A 17,025-nucleotide genomic window follows, 5' to 3' on the forward strand; every position below is an offset into this window, starting at 1 on the left:
GATTGTGAAATCAAATCATTGGATGAATCTTATTTAATTCTAAAATTCATTTGTAAATCTGATTTGATTCTGCATGATTGAAAACTGCAAACCGCCTAAAAATGCAACTAGTTGTTTTAAAGTGTTGGACAGGTTTGAAGTGAAATGCTCGCATATAATAGCCTATCGGCTAATAAGAGTATAATGTTCCTTATCAATGAATTCGTCCATGGAAATCAAAATGCTTGCACCAGGCTATGGAGCAATCCATTCAAGATGTGTGTATCAAGATAGTGCATATTTTATATTTAACTTTTATATGCCCTGCTTTGCCAACAATTTTATCCCCTATTCTATCCTATCTGACTTATCAAAAACACTGCACATTATAGTTCTTGGTATCAATTGCACATATATATGAATAGCTAGCTAAGAGTGAACGAACAGAAAAAATAAGAGAATATATGAACTAAATAGAATATTTATGACTATCCAACAATATAATGTAATAGCAAACTATTTCAGCAGCATCTCATTGCCAAAAAGTTCTAAATTACCATGGTCTTCCTAAAAACATTTTAATTGCAAATGCATGGTCTTCATAAAAACTCTGATAGCAGCCCAGTAACACTTTCAAAACAGCTACCACCCCCAACTGATGAATTTATACTTTGGTTATATATAGATTCAGAACATGGCTAGAAATTGTGCAAAATGTTCACGAAGTCTATGGCATGTAGTATAGAATATCGTAACTAATTAAGAACAGCTCTCCAGCTCGACTGTTGTTCCATTAACACGATAGCTAGTAAACAGAATCTCAGTTGTCCCCATGTGTCTGAGATTTTCAAATTGCCGCATATAAACATCCACCATATCCACACAGTTACAACTCATCCTTGCAATCTACAAAATACCCATCAATGGTTGGTGACAAAGCATCATTATCAACCTTGCTTTCCACCATGCTTGGCAGCATTATGTTGTGACAATGCAGATTCCGTGGCAAAATTCCTGTTAAGATAATAGTAATTAGGTTGTTTGGATACAAAATAACACATCAAAAAGTACAGCATACAGATAAAACAATAACATCCAAGATATATTCATGTATTTTAGAAATGAAGCCACAAATATACACAAATTTAAGCTCACAAAATATAACTGATTCACAATGTCTTCCTATCCATTTTACAAGTTAGCCTAACTTGCATGCATTTGAAGATTGCTATAAAAAAGACTTGCAGCCACAGTCAAATGATAAGATCAGGATATGCAACAACAATTGTCAACTTGGCAAGAAAAACTGTACCTTCATATCAAATTTTACCAAATTTCAAATCATACAGCAAGGCAAAATTCAGCAGTTTCACAATTTTCAAATATTGTCAAAGCTCTGATGTGCATATTAAATTTACATGTGTCAACTGCAATATAATAAATGTACAATAAATCAACAAGCAGACACTAAAAAGCTTGGATTTAAACAATTTGACAAGTTCAGGTCCAACTAAGATGAACCTTAAATTGTGTCATGCAGGATCAACAGAAGGTGAGACTCTGTGGAAGCATTTTATCCATCATCCAAGAGCCTTATTCAGATTACCAACACAGCTTATCATAGCACCTTCTGTGCTTCCATTTAGAATTTGCATCATGGGAAACAAAACAGAATGGATATACAGCCCACTCCCCATCTTACAGTTCATAACTTTATTGCATTTAATTTATCCACACAGAATCAATTCCATATTAACAATGAATTAGCAGTAAAGCTGAGAGAAATTCATGTTACTTTGTTTAACAGTCTTCATTTAACATTTGAATTACCACATCCATATATAATAGAGCCCAGACAAAGTAAAACCAACTTCTAAATTGAAACTGTTTCCAATAAACCTTTGATAAAGTTGACTGAGACTAAGTAGCCAACAGAATTGTTCCATTAATTTTATCTATCTTCATAAATCATCAACCCAACTAATAAGAGTGATTATCAGCTTATCACAAGATCACTTGACTAGATACATTTTTCAATGGCCTCGGCCAAAAGGAAGCAAATGTTAAAAACTTTCTGCAGGGCTTAAATATAGGTGTTTACTGCAGCCACATGCAGCTAACATTCACATGAAAAAAATTATACATCAAAAAAACTTCATGGAGAAACACACTCTAGAAGAAACCAAAAGATCACATGTTCACTGGATGGAATAGAAGCTTAAGAAGGAGCTCAGAGTTTTTAAGTGGATTTATTTATCCTCATTTAACATTGTTCAGATTAACAAGAGAACTCATCACAGCACCTTAGGGCCAGTCGGTTGCATTGGTGTAAAGTGGGAAGTAGAGACATGTGCAGCCAGATACAGCTAACATCGAAATGAAAAAAATCATACATCAAAGAGACTGCATGGAGAAGCACAATCTAGAAGGAAGTAAATGGTCACTAGTTTTAATGTTTACTGTGACTGAATAGAAGCTTTTGAAGGAGCTCAGAATTTTTGAATGGATTTATTTATCCTCATTTAACATTGTTCAGATTAACGAGAGAACTCATCACAGCACCTTCAATACATCCCAGTGGAATTGGTGTAAAGAGGCAAGATCCCTAACAATGAGCGTCTATGATAGGGAAAAAACACACTGCTAAACCCCTCCCCACTGTCAAAACTCAACATATATAACACTGTCTGCACCCACCTTAGCAGAAATAAATTATATACAAAACATTCAATGTGGAACAATGCCACAAGAGAAGCAAGATGCTTCAACAGTTAGTAGATTATAAAGAATCTTAGAAGGGAGCTCAGATTTTTTAAAGGATTTATTTATCCTCATTGAACATTGTTCAGATTAACGAGAAAAATCATCATAGCAACATCAATACATTCATCTGGGCCAGGCCAGTCCATGGCATTGCCATAGAGTGGCAAGCTACTATCAATATAGGTGTATATAATAACGGATATAGGTGTACATAATAACAAAAAAAACTTGTTACTAAATGCCTCTATAAAATCCAAAGCAGAGATATTATTATATCTAAAAACCTCCTCTGGAAGAAATTGCTTCTTAACACAAACAATCACACTGGACTTAAGTATCCATTGACAAACAACAAATGCACATGGAGATGCACACTCAAAACATTTTTGTGCACACACAACAAACAACAATCAACCTATGAAACATTTGATATTGCAATCAGATAACTAATTGCAGTTATCAGAAAAACTGCACAAAACTGAACATAATTGATCATTTTTCTTTATTTTAATTTGATAGTGATCAACCAGAAATATCATGCACATCAGCATCAGTGACTCGTGGTGGTTTGATCAGGGACTTGTGTCTCAGGTCAACAAAAATTCTAATTTCAGTCGAACATATGATCATAAGGTCCGGGGTATTTCAACAAAACAAGAGCTTCATCATAAAATGGTTGCAGGGCTTCATTGACTTGACAACTTCATTGGACTGTTAATTTTCCATGGTAATATGATACATCTTAAAGGGTATCAGTGATTCTCTTACTTGTACATAGTTCAGACACTTCAATTTAAATTAAAAGATGTCTATCAATGGCAGCTCTGAAAGTTTGATTATTTCTCCACTCTGATTTAAGATGATTAAATCATTATCCAAAACAAGGATCATGGCTTCTTAACAACCCAAGAGGATTTAGAAATAACAATTAAAAATCATTTATAATTCTTTTAAAAAGAGAAAAATAAAAAATAAATCAAGCATTATATTCATACTGCTTCAAAAAGATTATCTTAGCAATTAACTTCCACCAACAAGACTTCCAGTGCCAAAAATCCATTGAAATCAAATATAACCCCACCTTGAGCAAGTTGCACAATTATGTGCACCAATTTTCTTTGCTGAGCCTGTACCAGGTGTTACAGGAGTCTTGGATGCCTGCACAAAATACTGCAAATGAATATCATTGAGAAAAATAATCTAGCTATGGCAGAGCTTACCCAAATGCAAATATCATACCTCTTTGGGAACAGAGGTGTCTTTTGCTTTAGGTGTCTGTCCTTTCTGATCCTTCGAACCCAGGACAAAGGACCGTGCAGGCGTACTAGGTCCATCCTTACCTCCATCAGAGCCTACAAATTAGGCATTTCATAAAATAAGAAAACAGGATACCCACAGTCAAAAAATAAATATATAATTTATAAAAATGAAATCACGGGTGGCTTGACACTAACACTCCTAAAGCGTCAAATACAGAAGTCTGTCTGCAACTTAGAATTGGTCAAGAATGGAAATTAGAAAATGGAAATAAACTTAACTTCATAGTCCATAAGTATAAGAAATTCAGAAGTCTCACCAGAACACACTCACAATGAACCTGATGATTTTGATTAAATATCAATTTTAAATGATGAATGAGATTAATGTGATCTATATCGTTCACTACTATGAATTGATTATCAATTTGATTTTGGCATATTTCAAAATATTAGTGATTACAGAGTGGAAGGAATAACTGCTTGTCGATGAATGAAGTGTATGTTGACTTTTAGTTCCTCCTCCCAATTAAGGAGGGAGAATCTAACTGAGTGGATAAAATAACGAAGTAGACGGCATATCATATCATCGGTACAGAGAAAACTTGCTCTTGCACACACCTGTATGATTGAATGTGCTTTAAAAGATGGCATTCCTGCCGCTAAACTTGTTTGTCTTTCTATGTTTGAACATGTAAAGTTAATGTCATGTCACCACACAACAAAGAAATTATTTAAGGTAAATAATGATCAAATTAAAATAAAGAAAATAGTTGAAGGCAGCGATCTCCTAGAATACAATATAATTAAATTGCAATCAATGATCAAGAGTTGTGACTCTTTCAAATGGGCAAAACAATAAAAGGACACGACTCCTCCCTCATATGGGAAGGATTTGAAAGGGACAAGTATTCATTTGAAATGGGCATCAAAAAAGAATCAAAGAAATAAGTGTTCTGTAATCAGATAATGAGGAATCAGAAGTACAGGTCTGATATAGATAAGAAGTGAAGATCTGATTGTGAAAGGTTGTGTCCTTTCAGTGAGCAGACATAATAAAGAGTTGCACTATTAACACAGTGCTAGTGGTAGGAGGTTGTCTCTTGCCAAGGGGCATTTATCATAAAAAAAGGTATCACCAGTCCCTCAAATTGAGAGATACCATGGGAAGAATGTTTATTTGAAGAATAAAGGACAGACCAGATTAAAATACACAGCAGATTTAAATACATATATTGTGGTCTTGGAATATATGTAATATATATAATACTAGGATTCAGATTTATATCAGTTATGTCTAATTTCACATATATGCATATATATTCGTAATACATGAAAGACCAATATAATAAATAAGCTAGTCCTTGGTCTTCTGCTAATGCCTTCGCAAGAATAGGGAGAACAATTCAATTGACAAGAAAATGGAATACACAGCAGATTCAAATACATATATTGTGGTCTTGGAATATATATATAGTACCAGAATTGGGATTTATATTGAGCTCATCCCTAATTTCACTTATATGCATATAAATTCGTAATACATGAAAGACCAATATAACTAATGACCTAGTCCTTAGTCTTCCACTAACGGCTTTGAAAGAATAGGGGGTTTGTGTAGGGGGAGGTGCAGTAATTCCTCACAAGACAGGTAAGTCCCATGATGGGGTAAGGCCATGTATTTCTGAAACCTTGGGGAAGGAGTCCTGAGTTGGGTATGAACATGCGCACATGAAACCTTGAGAAAGTCTGCTTGTAGATGATTTCTGAGCACCCTCGCAAAGTAATTCTGCCATTCTCTATTAAGGTTAGGAAAGCAATGAGGAGAAACCCTATTATAATTTTTTATTTATTGCATTACAAAAATATTAGATGTCTTATGCAACTGTTTTTCTGGGTCAAGATTGTGTATAAAATATTTTTTACCATCAACGTTTTGGATCATACTCCATGAAACATCATCAGGATGAGAGAGTGTAAGAATGTCATGAACTCTCTCATCCTGATGGTGGTCCATGGAGTATGATCCGAAACGTTAATGGTAAAAAAAAAAATTATACACAATCTTGGCCCAGAAAAACAGTTGCATAATTCATGGATTGTGGAAATCTCCTAACTGCAAAATTAGATGTAATAATGTTTTAATGATGTACAATAATTATTGGGAAACCGGTAGGTAGCTTCACTCCCAGTACAGAACATTACAATTTATTAGTTTGGCATTGGTCTACCAGGTTGATATATTGTTGCTCTATTTTAGAATATTTAATTATATTCAGTCCATTATTTTTAGATCTTTTACCAATCATTTACTTTTTCTTTAGACTTCTTATATTAGAATACACAGTTGCTATCTTTAGCTTCAGTTTGTAGCTCCAACTTAAAATTTGTTCTTTCTAGAACACTATCATGTTAATTGCTATATATACGCTGTATATTCATGAATAAGACAATGCAATTACAGAAACACAGTATTAGAGCAGGTCAATATGGTTTCATAATATTTGGCAAGTTTTTGTGAACGTTCTTGGAAAAAAAATTCCAGATTTCTTTAAATCATTTTCTAATGAATAATTATCGTTGGTTTTCAATCAGTTTTGAGCAAATTTCCCAAAGCAGAAAATTGTGATCTGCCTCTTTGTACATTTCAAGGGCTTCTAGTGCATAGTTTTAGTTTTTCACCATTCTGGATGTTTGCAGATTCGAAGAGTTTCTTCTCTGTCCAGTGCAATGGCATTTTCTCCTGTGTTATTCTGTCATCTGTGAATGTGGCCTCTCTTCCGTCGCTTCTACAAAATGCGACCTCTGTTTGCATTTTCCTGGTCATATTTTTGACCACTTTTTAATGTGATTTTTGAAGTGTTTTCTATCTGTGCTTGCATGACAACAGTTCTACAATCACATCACCCGTAATTCTCAAAAAATTTCCTGGCACTTACAGCTCCTGTCTCAGACCCTCCCCATTTTCTATAGGTTGTTGGCCAATGGGTTTGTCCTTTGTGGTTTTCATAGGTTATCAACTAAACAGTTTGTTCTTTTTTGAACATCGTCACATAAATTGCTATATATAACTTGAATATTCATGAATAAGATAATGCAATTACCAAAACATGGTATCAAACTGGGTCAATAGGGTTTCATAAGTTTTGGCAAATTTTTTTTGAAAAAACATGTAACACAATCCTGGAAAAAATTTCCACATCTTTTTAAATCGATTGCTAATGAAAAAAAGCAGTTGGTATTCAATAATTCTAGAGCAGATCTTTCCAGGCAAAAATTGTGATCTGCCTCTTTGCACATTTTGAGGGTTTATGGTGCAGAACTGCAGTTTTTTTATCACCATTTTGGGTGTTTTCAGATTTGAAGAGATCCTTCTCCATCCAGTGCAACAGCATCTTCTCCCATGTTATTCATGAATGTGACCACAATCCTGGAAATTGTTTCCACATCTTTTTAAATCAATTTCTTATGAAAAATTGCTGTTGGTTTTAATAATTTTCAAGCGGATCTTTCCAGGCAATGATCTGCCTCTTCACACATTTTGAGGGTTTATAGTACAAAACTGCAGTTTTTCGTCACAATTCTGTATGTTTTCAGATTTGAAAAGGTTCTTCTCTGTCCAGCGCAATGGTGTCTTCTCCCACGTTATAATGTCATCTATGAATGTGACTTCTCTATTCATCGCTTCTACAAAACAAGACTGTTAGCATTTTCCGAGTCGATTTTTGCTCACATTTTAACACAATTTTTAATATGTTTTTCAGTTTGTTCTTTTTAGAACACCATCATGTAAATTGCTATATATACCTTGTATACTCACAAATACGAGAATGCAAGTAAGGCTGTCCTGAATCAAGGCAAAGGGAACACAATGATCATTACTATGACAATGCAATATGAATGAAATAAAATAAATAATTACTAATCTTATATTTCTTGTTAAAACATCGAGATACTTGTCTTCTTCTACCAAGCCCAAGGGCATGAAATGAAACTCTAAATGATCTGACCTCTAGTCCATCCAACTCGAGATGGCATACTTGATGAAGGAAGACCAATACTGCTACATCTTACAGATTTAAATAGAGATTACTAAAAAATACTTACTTGAATTACTTTACTTTATATTATAAACTGTTATCTTACTTTCAAATTTAGATTTATTTTTAAATTCTTCTCTATATCAAACTACTTAATTCCTTTTCACTTGATGATTGATAGATTTTTGTTGAATGATTGATTGATAATTTGATAGCATGAAATCCTTTGATTTGTATGATTTGAGGTATTCATGAGTGATGATTAAGTGATTTCTTGTTATATGATTAACGAGTGATGATGGACGCTAGTTTCATATACCTCTAATTGATGATTTAATGAATGCACTTTTGATAGAATGATTTGCTCATTAACTGATTACATGATTTGATAACTGATTGCTTTTCAAAGATACATAAGTTGTGATTGTTAAGTGATCCTTGAATGCTTGGAATGATTTCTCCTTTATATTTATTTGTGAAAGGGTCACCACATTTTATAAGAATGGGTCTCCAACCTACATTGTCACCTTTTGAGATTAATAAATTTATTTTCCAACTCAATTCCTCTAGCATATCAAATGAAAACTTATTTCCTTCATACATTCCAATTGGAGTGATCAGTGACACCTCTTCATCATGTCTGCCCATTGGCAAAGGTCACAACATTTCACACTTACGACCTATGTTCCCCGGGGACGCGTACCCAGCCTAAAACCCCCTGTTTCAGGGACGAGGACATCCCGAGGACGGGGGGACGGGTAGGGGACGTCCCGAGGACGGGGGGACGGGTATGGGACATCCCCCAGTCGTCCCCAAATTCCCTTTTTTTGCAGGGGACGTCCCCGAAACTTGGGGACGTGGGGGGGACAAAAGGGGGACGGCCAGCTGTCCCTGGTACGGAAAGGGGACGTCTAGCCGTCCCCCGACCGTACAGGGTACGGCCGACCGTCCCCTTTTTTTGCAAGTTCAAAACATTAAAAAAAAAACATAAAAAAAAGATTTGTTGTGTCTTTTTTGGTCGGCTAGTGGGCCCCACTCCTCCAAAAACCCTAAAATGTATATAACTCAACACATTTAAATTGTTTTAACCATTCTTTGGTTTTCATTTTATGTTGCAGCCGGCTGAAGTTTTCATTTTGCAAGTAGAGGAGGTAATAGTTTTGCTTCCAAGCGCTTGACCAAGGGTTTGATCTTTTATTTTGTCCACCACGTAAATATAAAACTCTTTGTGCTTTCATCTATCATTTTTGTAATAAATTTGTAGCTTGCAAAGTCTGATTTTTTTTTTTTTTTCCATTGTTTCAGCTCATATATCTATTCAATTGCATATTTAAACACAATGAGCAGCAGTGGAAGTACAAGTACTAGTAATGAAGAAGAAAATGTAGAGGTTGATGTTGTTAGTAGTGACACTAGGCAAAAACCCAATCCTAAAGCTGATTTGTTTAAATGCCCTTCCGACATTATGAAGAATTTTGCAAAAGGTCCTTTCAATAGGAAAAAACTCCTCTCCAATATGTCACACCTAGGCCAAAAGATAAAAAGAATTCGAGAGGGACTAGGGTGTGGGATTGTCATGTTTGTCTTGATGATTTTAGGGGCAGCTATACAAGAGTGAAGTCACATTTTTTAGGTGTTACATGCCAAGGAGTCAAAACTTGTCCTAACTTAACCGATGAACAAAAATTAGAATGTCAAAGATTGCACTTAGAAGCTGAAATGGAGGGGCAAAATTTGACAGTGACATCACCATCCATTCCCTCACAACCATCTAGGCATATTTCATCCGCCATTGGTACTAGTGGCAGCCCTAGTGGGTCTAAAGGGAAGAGAAAGATAAGTAGTAGTCAGAAGGGCTCGGTGGAAAGTATGTTTAATGCACAAGTAAAGGAGAAGTGTGAGGCATCCATTGGTAGATTCTTTGTTGCTAATGGTATCCCATATAATGGAGCCCGTTCCACTTATTATAAACAAATGGTGAAAGATATTATGAGCATGAATTCCTCATTTGTGCCCCCCGGTGAGCTTAAGCTACGAACCACTATCCTAGATGAAGAGTACTCAAAGGTTGCTTTATTATTTGAAGATATGAGACGCACTTGGGTTAGGACAGGCTGCTCTATTGTGATGGATGGGTGGACCGATGTTAGACATCGGCCACTCATCAATATCATTGTCACATCCCCTGCTGGCTCTTATTTTTTGAGAGCCATAGATTGCTCAAGAAAGAAGAAGGATGCAGATTTTCAGTTCACCATTTTGCGAGATGCCATAGAGGAGATTGGGCCCTCTAATGTTGTACAGGTTATCACAAATTCTGCACTTGTGTGCAAATCAGCAGGTTTGATGATAGAGGGTGCTTATAGGCACATATTTTGGACCCCTTGTTGTGTTCATTCCTTGAACAATGCATTGAAGGACATAGGGAAGATTGAATGGGTGAAGCAAGCGGTGCTAAAAGCTAGAGAAGTGCAAATGTTTATTTGCAACCACCACACTTCACTTTCTCTATTCAGAACCTTCTCTAAGAAAGAGTTCCTCAAACTAGCCGAGACAAGGTACGTCAATTATAATTATAGTTTACTTTTAGTTTGTTTTAACTTTAAGTTATTTTAAAAAATTATTTATAAGTTAACTTACATGTGATGCTTGTTGTTTTAAATTTTAATCATTAATGTTTAAGTTTTAATTTTTAATTTTTAATTGTTACTATAGGTATTGCACATATTTCATCTTGATGGAGAGGATGATTGAAGTGTATGAGGTCCTTCAATTGATGGTGGTGAATCCAAAGTGGGGACGATGGTCTCATTCTAAGTCCACTGAAGGAAAAGCAGTGAGGCAAAGGATCCTTGATGAGAGTTGGTGGTCCACAATGAAATAAGTTGTTGATTTTTAAATTTACTATTAGTCTTTTGCTTGCTGATTTTCCTACTAATAATCTTAAAATTCTTAAAATTCTAATTCTGATTTTTTTTTTTTTTGGCATTTTGATCTTGCAAATACATTTGCTATGTCATAACACCCATTGTTGATGTCATTAGATATGCTGATACTGATGCTCCTAGTTTAGGAGAGATCTATGAGACTATTGACAGCATGTTGGGTAAGATGAAGAGAATTGTTGCGGCAAAGGATCCTACATTGGGCTTTTATGAGGAGCATATTAGGCCTATTGTGACGCGGAGGTGGAACATAATGAATACCCCACTTCATATGGCAACATTTGCTCTAAATCCCAAATGGTATGCACAGTTGGGTGGAAGGGGCCTCCCATGTGATGATCCTGAGGTTTTGGATGGCTTCACAAAAGCAATTGATAAGATGTATTCAGCTCAAGATGCCTCTACTCTTCGTGCACAGTTCCTTGACTTCACAAACATTCGTGGCCCAAACTTGAGTAAGCCACAAGCAAGATTGGATAGAGTTGTCTTGGCACAGAGGGATACACCTGGCATGGGAGAGATACACCTGAGTTAAAAATACTTGTCGATCACCTCCTTTCACAGGTTGCTAGTTCTTTAGCTGCAGAGAGGAACTGGTCCACATATTCATATATCCACTCTATCAAGAGGAATAGACTTACCTCTAAAAGAGTGGAGAAGCTAGTGACAGTGCATCATGCTCTTCGACTTGCCAATCGCCAGACTCCAGAGTATAGGCAGAGACCAGCTTTGCGATGGGATGTTGAGCCTGAGGATGTGGCCCAAATAGATGAGGATGACATAGTACCAGGACTGGTTGGGGTTCCATTAAATGAGACTACGCTTCCTGTGGAGGATGACAGTGAGGAGGATTCTGATTTTGATGCCATGGATTAGTAGAGGCAGAATAGGAGCAACAGTTTGCTTCATTTTCTATGTTTTGCTTTTTATGTTGAACATGAATATGATTATGATACATTGATTATATGATACTTATTACTTTATGGCAGCCTATAGCTTTGGGCATATTTTGATTTTGATTTTCAGATTTATGATTTATCATGCTTATCATTATGCGTCTTATGATATTGACAATGGTTAATAACTTAATGTTCATTGTTCAATGTTCTCTAATATTGTATTGATATGCATTTTGAAAATTGGATACTAAAATACTAAATAGTAAAATATTAAAATCGGATATTATTTCATAGATGGCATTCAAATGTTGTATTTTATGGTTCTATAATGTTTAAACTATGTTCCCCCAAGTTTCCGGTACGAGGACGGCGGGGGACGGATTTCTGGGACGGCAAATTTTTTTGGCTATTTTGGGCACGGGGGGGGGACGGGGACGGCTATATATATAAGAAAATTTTAAAATATAGTATATACATTGAAATTTGTGAATATACATGTCATTCATATGAAACTAAGCACAAAGCATGTCATTTAAACATTATAGAACCATAACATACAACATTTGAATGCCATCTATGAAATAATATCTGATTTTAGTATTTTACTATTTAGTATTTTAGTATCCAATTCTCAAAATGCGTATCAATACAATATCAAAAAGCATTGAACAATGAACATTAAGTTATTAACCATTGTCAATATCAGAAGACTCATAATGATAAGCATGATAAATCATAAATCTGAAAATCAAAATCAAAATATGCCCAAAACTATAGGCTGCCATTAAGTAATAAGTATCATATAATCAATGTATCATAATCATGTTCATGTTCAACATAAAAAGCAAAACATAGAAAATGAAGCAGACTGCTGCTCCTATTCTGCCTCTACTAATCCATGGCATCAAAATCAGAATCTTCCTCACTGTCATCCTCCACAGGAAGCGTAGTCTCATCTAATGGAACCCCAACCAGTCCTAGTGCTATGTCATCCTCATCTATCTGGGCCACATCCTCAGGCTCAACATCCCATCGCAAAGCTGGTCTCTGCCTATACTCTGGAGTCTGATGATCGGCAAGTCGAAGAGCATGATGCACTGTCACTAGCTTCTCCGCTCTTTTAGAAGTAAGTCTATTCCTCTTGATAGAGTGGATATATGAATATGTGGACCAGTTCCTCTCTGCAGCTGAAGAACTAGCAACCTATGAAAGGAGGCAACCGACAAGTATCTTTAACTCAGGTGTATCTCTCCCATGCCAAGTCCACCATCCAATAGGATCCCTCTATGCCAAAACAACTCTATCCAACCTTGTTTGTGGCTTACCCAAGTTTGGGCCACGAAGGTTGGTGAAGTCAAGGAACTGTGCTCGAAGAGTAAAGGCATCTTGAGCTGAATACATCTTATCAATTGCTTTTGTGAAACCATCCAAAACCTCAGGATCATCACATGGGAGGCCCCTTCCACCCAACTATGCATACCATTTGGGATTTAGAGCAAATGTTGCCATATGAAGTGGGGTATTCATTATGTTTCACCTCCGCGTCACAATAGGCCTAATATGCTCCTCATAAAAGCCCAATGTAGGATCCTTTGCCACAACAATTCTCTTCATCTTACCCAACATGCTGTCAATAGTCTCATAGATCTCTCCTAAACTAGGAGCATCAGTATCAGCATATCTAATGACATCAACAATGGGTGCTATGACAGAGCAAATATATCTGCAAGATCAAAATGCCAACAAAAAAAAAATCAAAATTAGAATTTTAAGAATTTTAAGATTATTAGTAAGAAAATCAGTAAGCAAAAGACTAATAGTAAATTTAAAAATCAACAACTTACTTCATTGTGGACCACCAACTCTCATCAAGGATCCTTTGCCTCACCGCTTTTTCTTCAGTGGACTTAGAATGAGACCATCGTCCCCACTCTGGATTCACCACCATCAATTGAAGGGCCTCATACACCTCAATCATCCTCTCTATCAAGATGAAATATGTGCAATACCTATAGCAACAATTAAAAATTTAAAATTTAAACTTAAACATTAATGATTAAAATTTAAAACAAAAAGCATCACAAGTTAACTTATAAATAATTTTTTTAAATAACTTAAAGTTAAAACAAACTAAAAATAAACTTATAATTATAATTGACATACCTTGTCTCGGCTGGTTTGAGGAACTCCTTCTTAGAGAAGGACCTGAATAGAGCAAATGAAGTGTGGTGGTTGCAAATAAACATTTGCACTTCTCTAGCTTCTAGCACCGCTTGCTTCACCCATTCAATCTTCCCTATGTCCTTCAATGCATTGTTCAAGGAATGAACACAACAAGGGGTCCAAAATATGTGCCTATAAGCACCCTCTATCATCAAACCTGCTGATTTGCACACAAGTGCAAAATCTGTGATAACCTGTACAACATTAGAGGGCCCAATCTCCTTTATGGCATCTCGCAAAATGGTGAATTGAAAATCTGCATCCTTCTTCTTTCTTGAGCAATCTATGGCTCTCAAAAAATAAGAGCCAACAAGGGATGTGACAATGATATTGATGAATGGCCGATGTCTAACATCGGTCCACCCATCCATCACAATAGAGCAGCCTATCCTAACCCAAGTGCGTCTCATATCCTCAAATAATAAAGCAACCTTTGAGTACTCTTCATCTAGGATAGTGGTTCGTAGCTTATGCTCACCGACGAGCACAAATGAGGAATTCATGCTCATTATATCTTTAACCATTTGTTTATAATAAGTGAAACGGGCTGCATTATATGGGATACCATTAGCAACAAAGAATCTACTAATGGATGCCTCACACTTCTCCTTTGCCTGTGCATTAAACATACTTTCCACCGAGCCCTTCTCACTACTACTTATCTTTCTCTTCCCTCTAGACCCACTAGGGCTGCCACTAGTACTAATGGCAGATGAAATATGCCTAGATTGTGAGGGAATGGATGGTGATGTCACTGTCAAATTTTGCCCCTCCATTTCAGCCTCTAAGTGCAATCTTTGACATTCTAATTTTTGTTCATCGGTTAAGATAGGACAAGCTTTGACTCTTTGGCATGTAACACCTAAAAAATGTGACTTCACTCTTGTATAGCTGCCCCTAAAATCATTAAGACAAACATGACAATCCCACACCCTAGTCCCTCCCGAATTCTTTTTATCTTTTGGCCTAAGTGTGACATATTGGAGAAGAGGTTTTTTCCTATTGAAAGGACCCTTTGCAAAATTCTTCATAATGTCGAAAGGGCATTTAAACAAATCAGCTTTAGGATTGAGTTTTTGCCTAGTGTCACTACTAACAATATCAACCTCTACATTTTCTTCTTCACTACTACTACTTGGACTCCCACTGCTGCTCATTGTGTTTAAATATGCAATTGAATAGATATATGAGCTGAAACAATGAAAAAATAAAAAAAAATCAGACTTTGCAAACTACAAATTTATTAAAAAAATGATAGATGAAAGCACAAAAAGTTTTATAATTACTTGGTGGACAAAATAGAAGATCAAACCCTTGGTCAAGCTCTTGGAAGCAAAACTATTACCTCCTCTACTTGCAAAATGAAAACTTCAGCCGGCTGCAACATAAAATAAAAACCAAAGAATGGTTAAAACAATTTAAATGTGTTGAGTTATATACATTTTAGGATTTTTGGAGGAGTGGGGCCCACTAACCGACCAAAAAAGACACAAATGTTTTTTTTATGTTTTTTTTTTTTAATGTTTTGAGCTTGCAAAAGAAGGGGACAATGTAATGTTCCCTTTTTAGCATTCATAGCATGATGTTGTCATTAGCCTATTTCCCCACGGTCCCGTAGGCTAACGAGGACATTAAAGGGACTTAGATAGTTTCAGTTGCAGGTCTTTCTGAGGGGTTTTGAGGCAACTTTGGGCATACTTACTATTTATAGTAAGTCATCTTGGATATGGTCGGACATTCAGTGGCAGCGGTATGTTGATGGTAATTATTTAAAATCGGCAAGAAGACTTGTTTATCATTGATAAGATTTGTTACACATTGATAAAGCTATTTTATAAAGTTAGATTTAAATATTTAACTTTATTAATGTATAGACTATAGTTTGTGAAAAATATTTAAATTAAAAGAGTCCCCTTTATTTTATAACACATTGGAGACATAAGTTACATAAAAGAGAGTGATGTTTTATCCCACATTGAGAAAATGAAGGATGGAGCCCTTGTGAGAACACTATAAAAAAAATAGAAGAGCTTCTTTTAAGCATGCTTGGAAAATATCAAGAAATTGGAAAAAATTTTGGAGATTATGTCTCAATAGTTTGAAAGACGAAATCCCTTCAAGCTTGAAATCTTGACGCCATTGAAAGATATGGTCTTGAGATTCAACATAGTAGCAATCAGAAAAAGCAGATACGAAAAAACAGTCCAAAAAAGCGAAACCGAAAAAACAGGCTAAAAAGCGGGTACGAAAATCCGAAAAAGCAGAACCGAAAAAGCAAGCCAAAAAAGCAGTTCGAAAAAAGCAAAGCAAAAGGGTCAGCATTGAAAGAAATTATTACAGCCATCTACAACCAAGTTCTTCTGTTAGTATTGCATTTTAGGGTGTTATAAGCTTTCAGCTGTAAATGTGCATTATACCAGCATTATCATTTTGTAATCCATGTAAATGCAAAAATCTTGGCCATATTTCATGAGCATTGTATTTTTTCATTGCAATTAAGAAGATAATAATTACTGGTGTCATTTAAACAATTTAATATCATTATTTATCAGCTAGTTAGTTTGCATACCAACTGTTTGTCAAAATGTCAGTTGGCTGCAGGTGTTCATTTCTCATGCTTAGATCATATATATGCACTGAATATTGCCAAAATTAATAGCACACTCATGTTAGGTCATTGTGTAGTCCATTGTAGTCTTCTAGCACAAGATTCTCATTGATGCAAATTGAAGAAAAAGTCATTTGAAGCTAGCTGAAATACTATATCAGTCATACGTCCCTTGCATGTGAATTGTTTGATGAAATTCCTTGAGCTTTCATCAACATTTTTTGAGGGCAGATTTGAGGAGGGTTATTACAATGGTATCAGAGCTTGCTTGCAAAGCGTTTGATGAAATGTCAAACAACTGAAGTATAAAAA

At 35.7% G+C, this 17,025-nt stretch overlaps 2 protein-coding genes and 2 non-coding genes across 5 annotated transcripts in view; all 4 read right to left on the reverse strand.

Moving 5' to 3' along the window:
• Positions 1-432: 432 nt before the first annotated feature.
• Positions 433-17,025, reverse strand: part of LOC149560301 (histone deacetylase HDT2-like) — a 36,262-nt gene continuing 19,669 nt past the window's right edge. For both annotated transcript variants that reach the window (XM_089824588.1, XM_089824587.1), the window contains exons 9-11: positions 3,982-4,094; positions 3,824-3,900; positions 433-993 (exon numbers count right to left, since the gene is read on the reverse strand). In XM_089824588.1, the coding sequence (XP_089680714.1) occupies positions 927-993; positions 3,824-3,900; positions 3,982-4,094 (257 nt within the window). In that variant the 3' untranslated portion in view covers positions 433-926. The remainder of the gene's footprint in view (positions 994-3,823; positions 3,901-3,981; positions 4,095-17,025) is intronic.
• Positions 2,467-2,540, reverse strand: LOC149560302 (small nucleolar RNA U30). The gene has a single exon (XR_016364306.1). It is a non-coding gene; the product is annotated as a small nucleolar RNA U30 (small nucleolar RNA).
• Positions 2,781-2,853, reverse strand: LOC149560303 (small nucleolar RNA U30). Its single transcript, XR_016364307.1, has one exon. It is a non-coding gene; the product is annotated as a small nucleolar RNA U30 (small nucleolar RNA).
• LOC149560304 (uncharacterized) lies at positions 12,625-15,484 on the reverse strand. The gene is made up of 4 exons (XM_089824586.1): positions 15,392-15,484; positions 14,046-15,296; positions 13,727-13,891; positions 12,625-13,605 (listed from the first exon to the last, which is right to left on the reverse strand). The coding sequence occupies exons 2-4, from the start codon at positions 15,260-15,262 to the stop codon at positions 13,416-13,418; spliced, it is 1,572 nt and encodes a 523-aa protein (XP_089680712.1). The 5' UTR covers positions 15,263-15,296; positions 15,392-15,484; the 3' UTR covers positions 12,625-13,415.

Source organism: Cupressus sempervirens, chromosome 4, assembly GCF_028749045.1.
Source record: "Cupressus sempervirens isolate cs-2001-9-10 chromosome 4, ASM2874904v1, whole genome shotgun sequence".
NCBI lineage: Eukaryota > Viridiplantae > Streptophyta > Pinopsida > Cupressales > Cupressaceae > Cupressus > Cupressus sempervirens.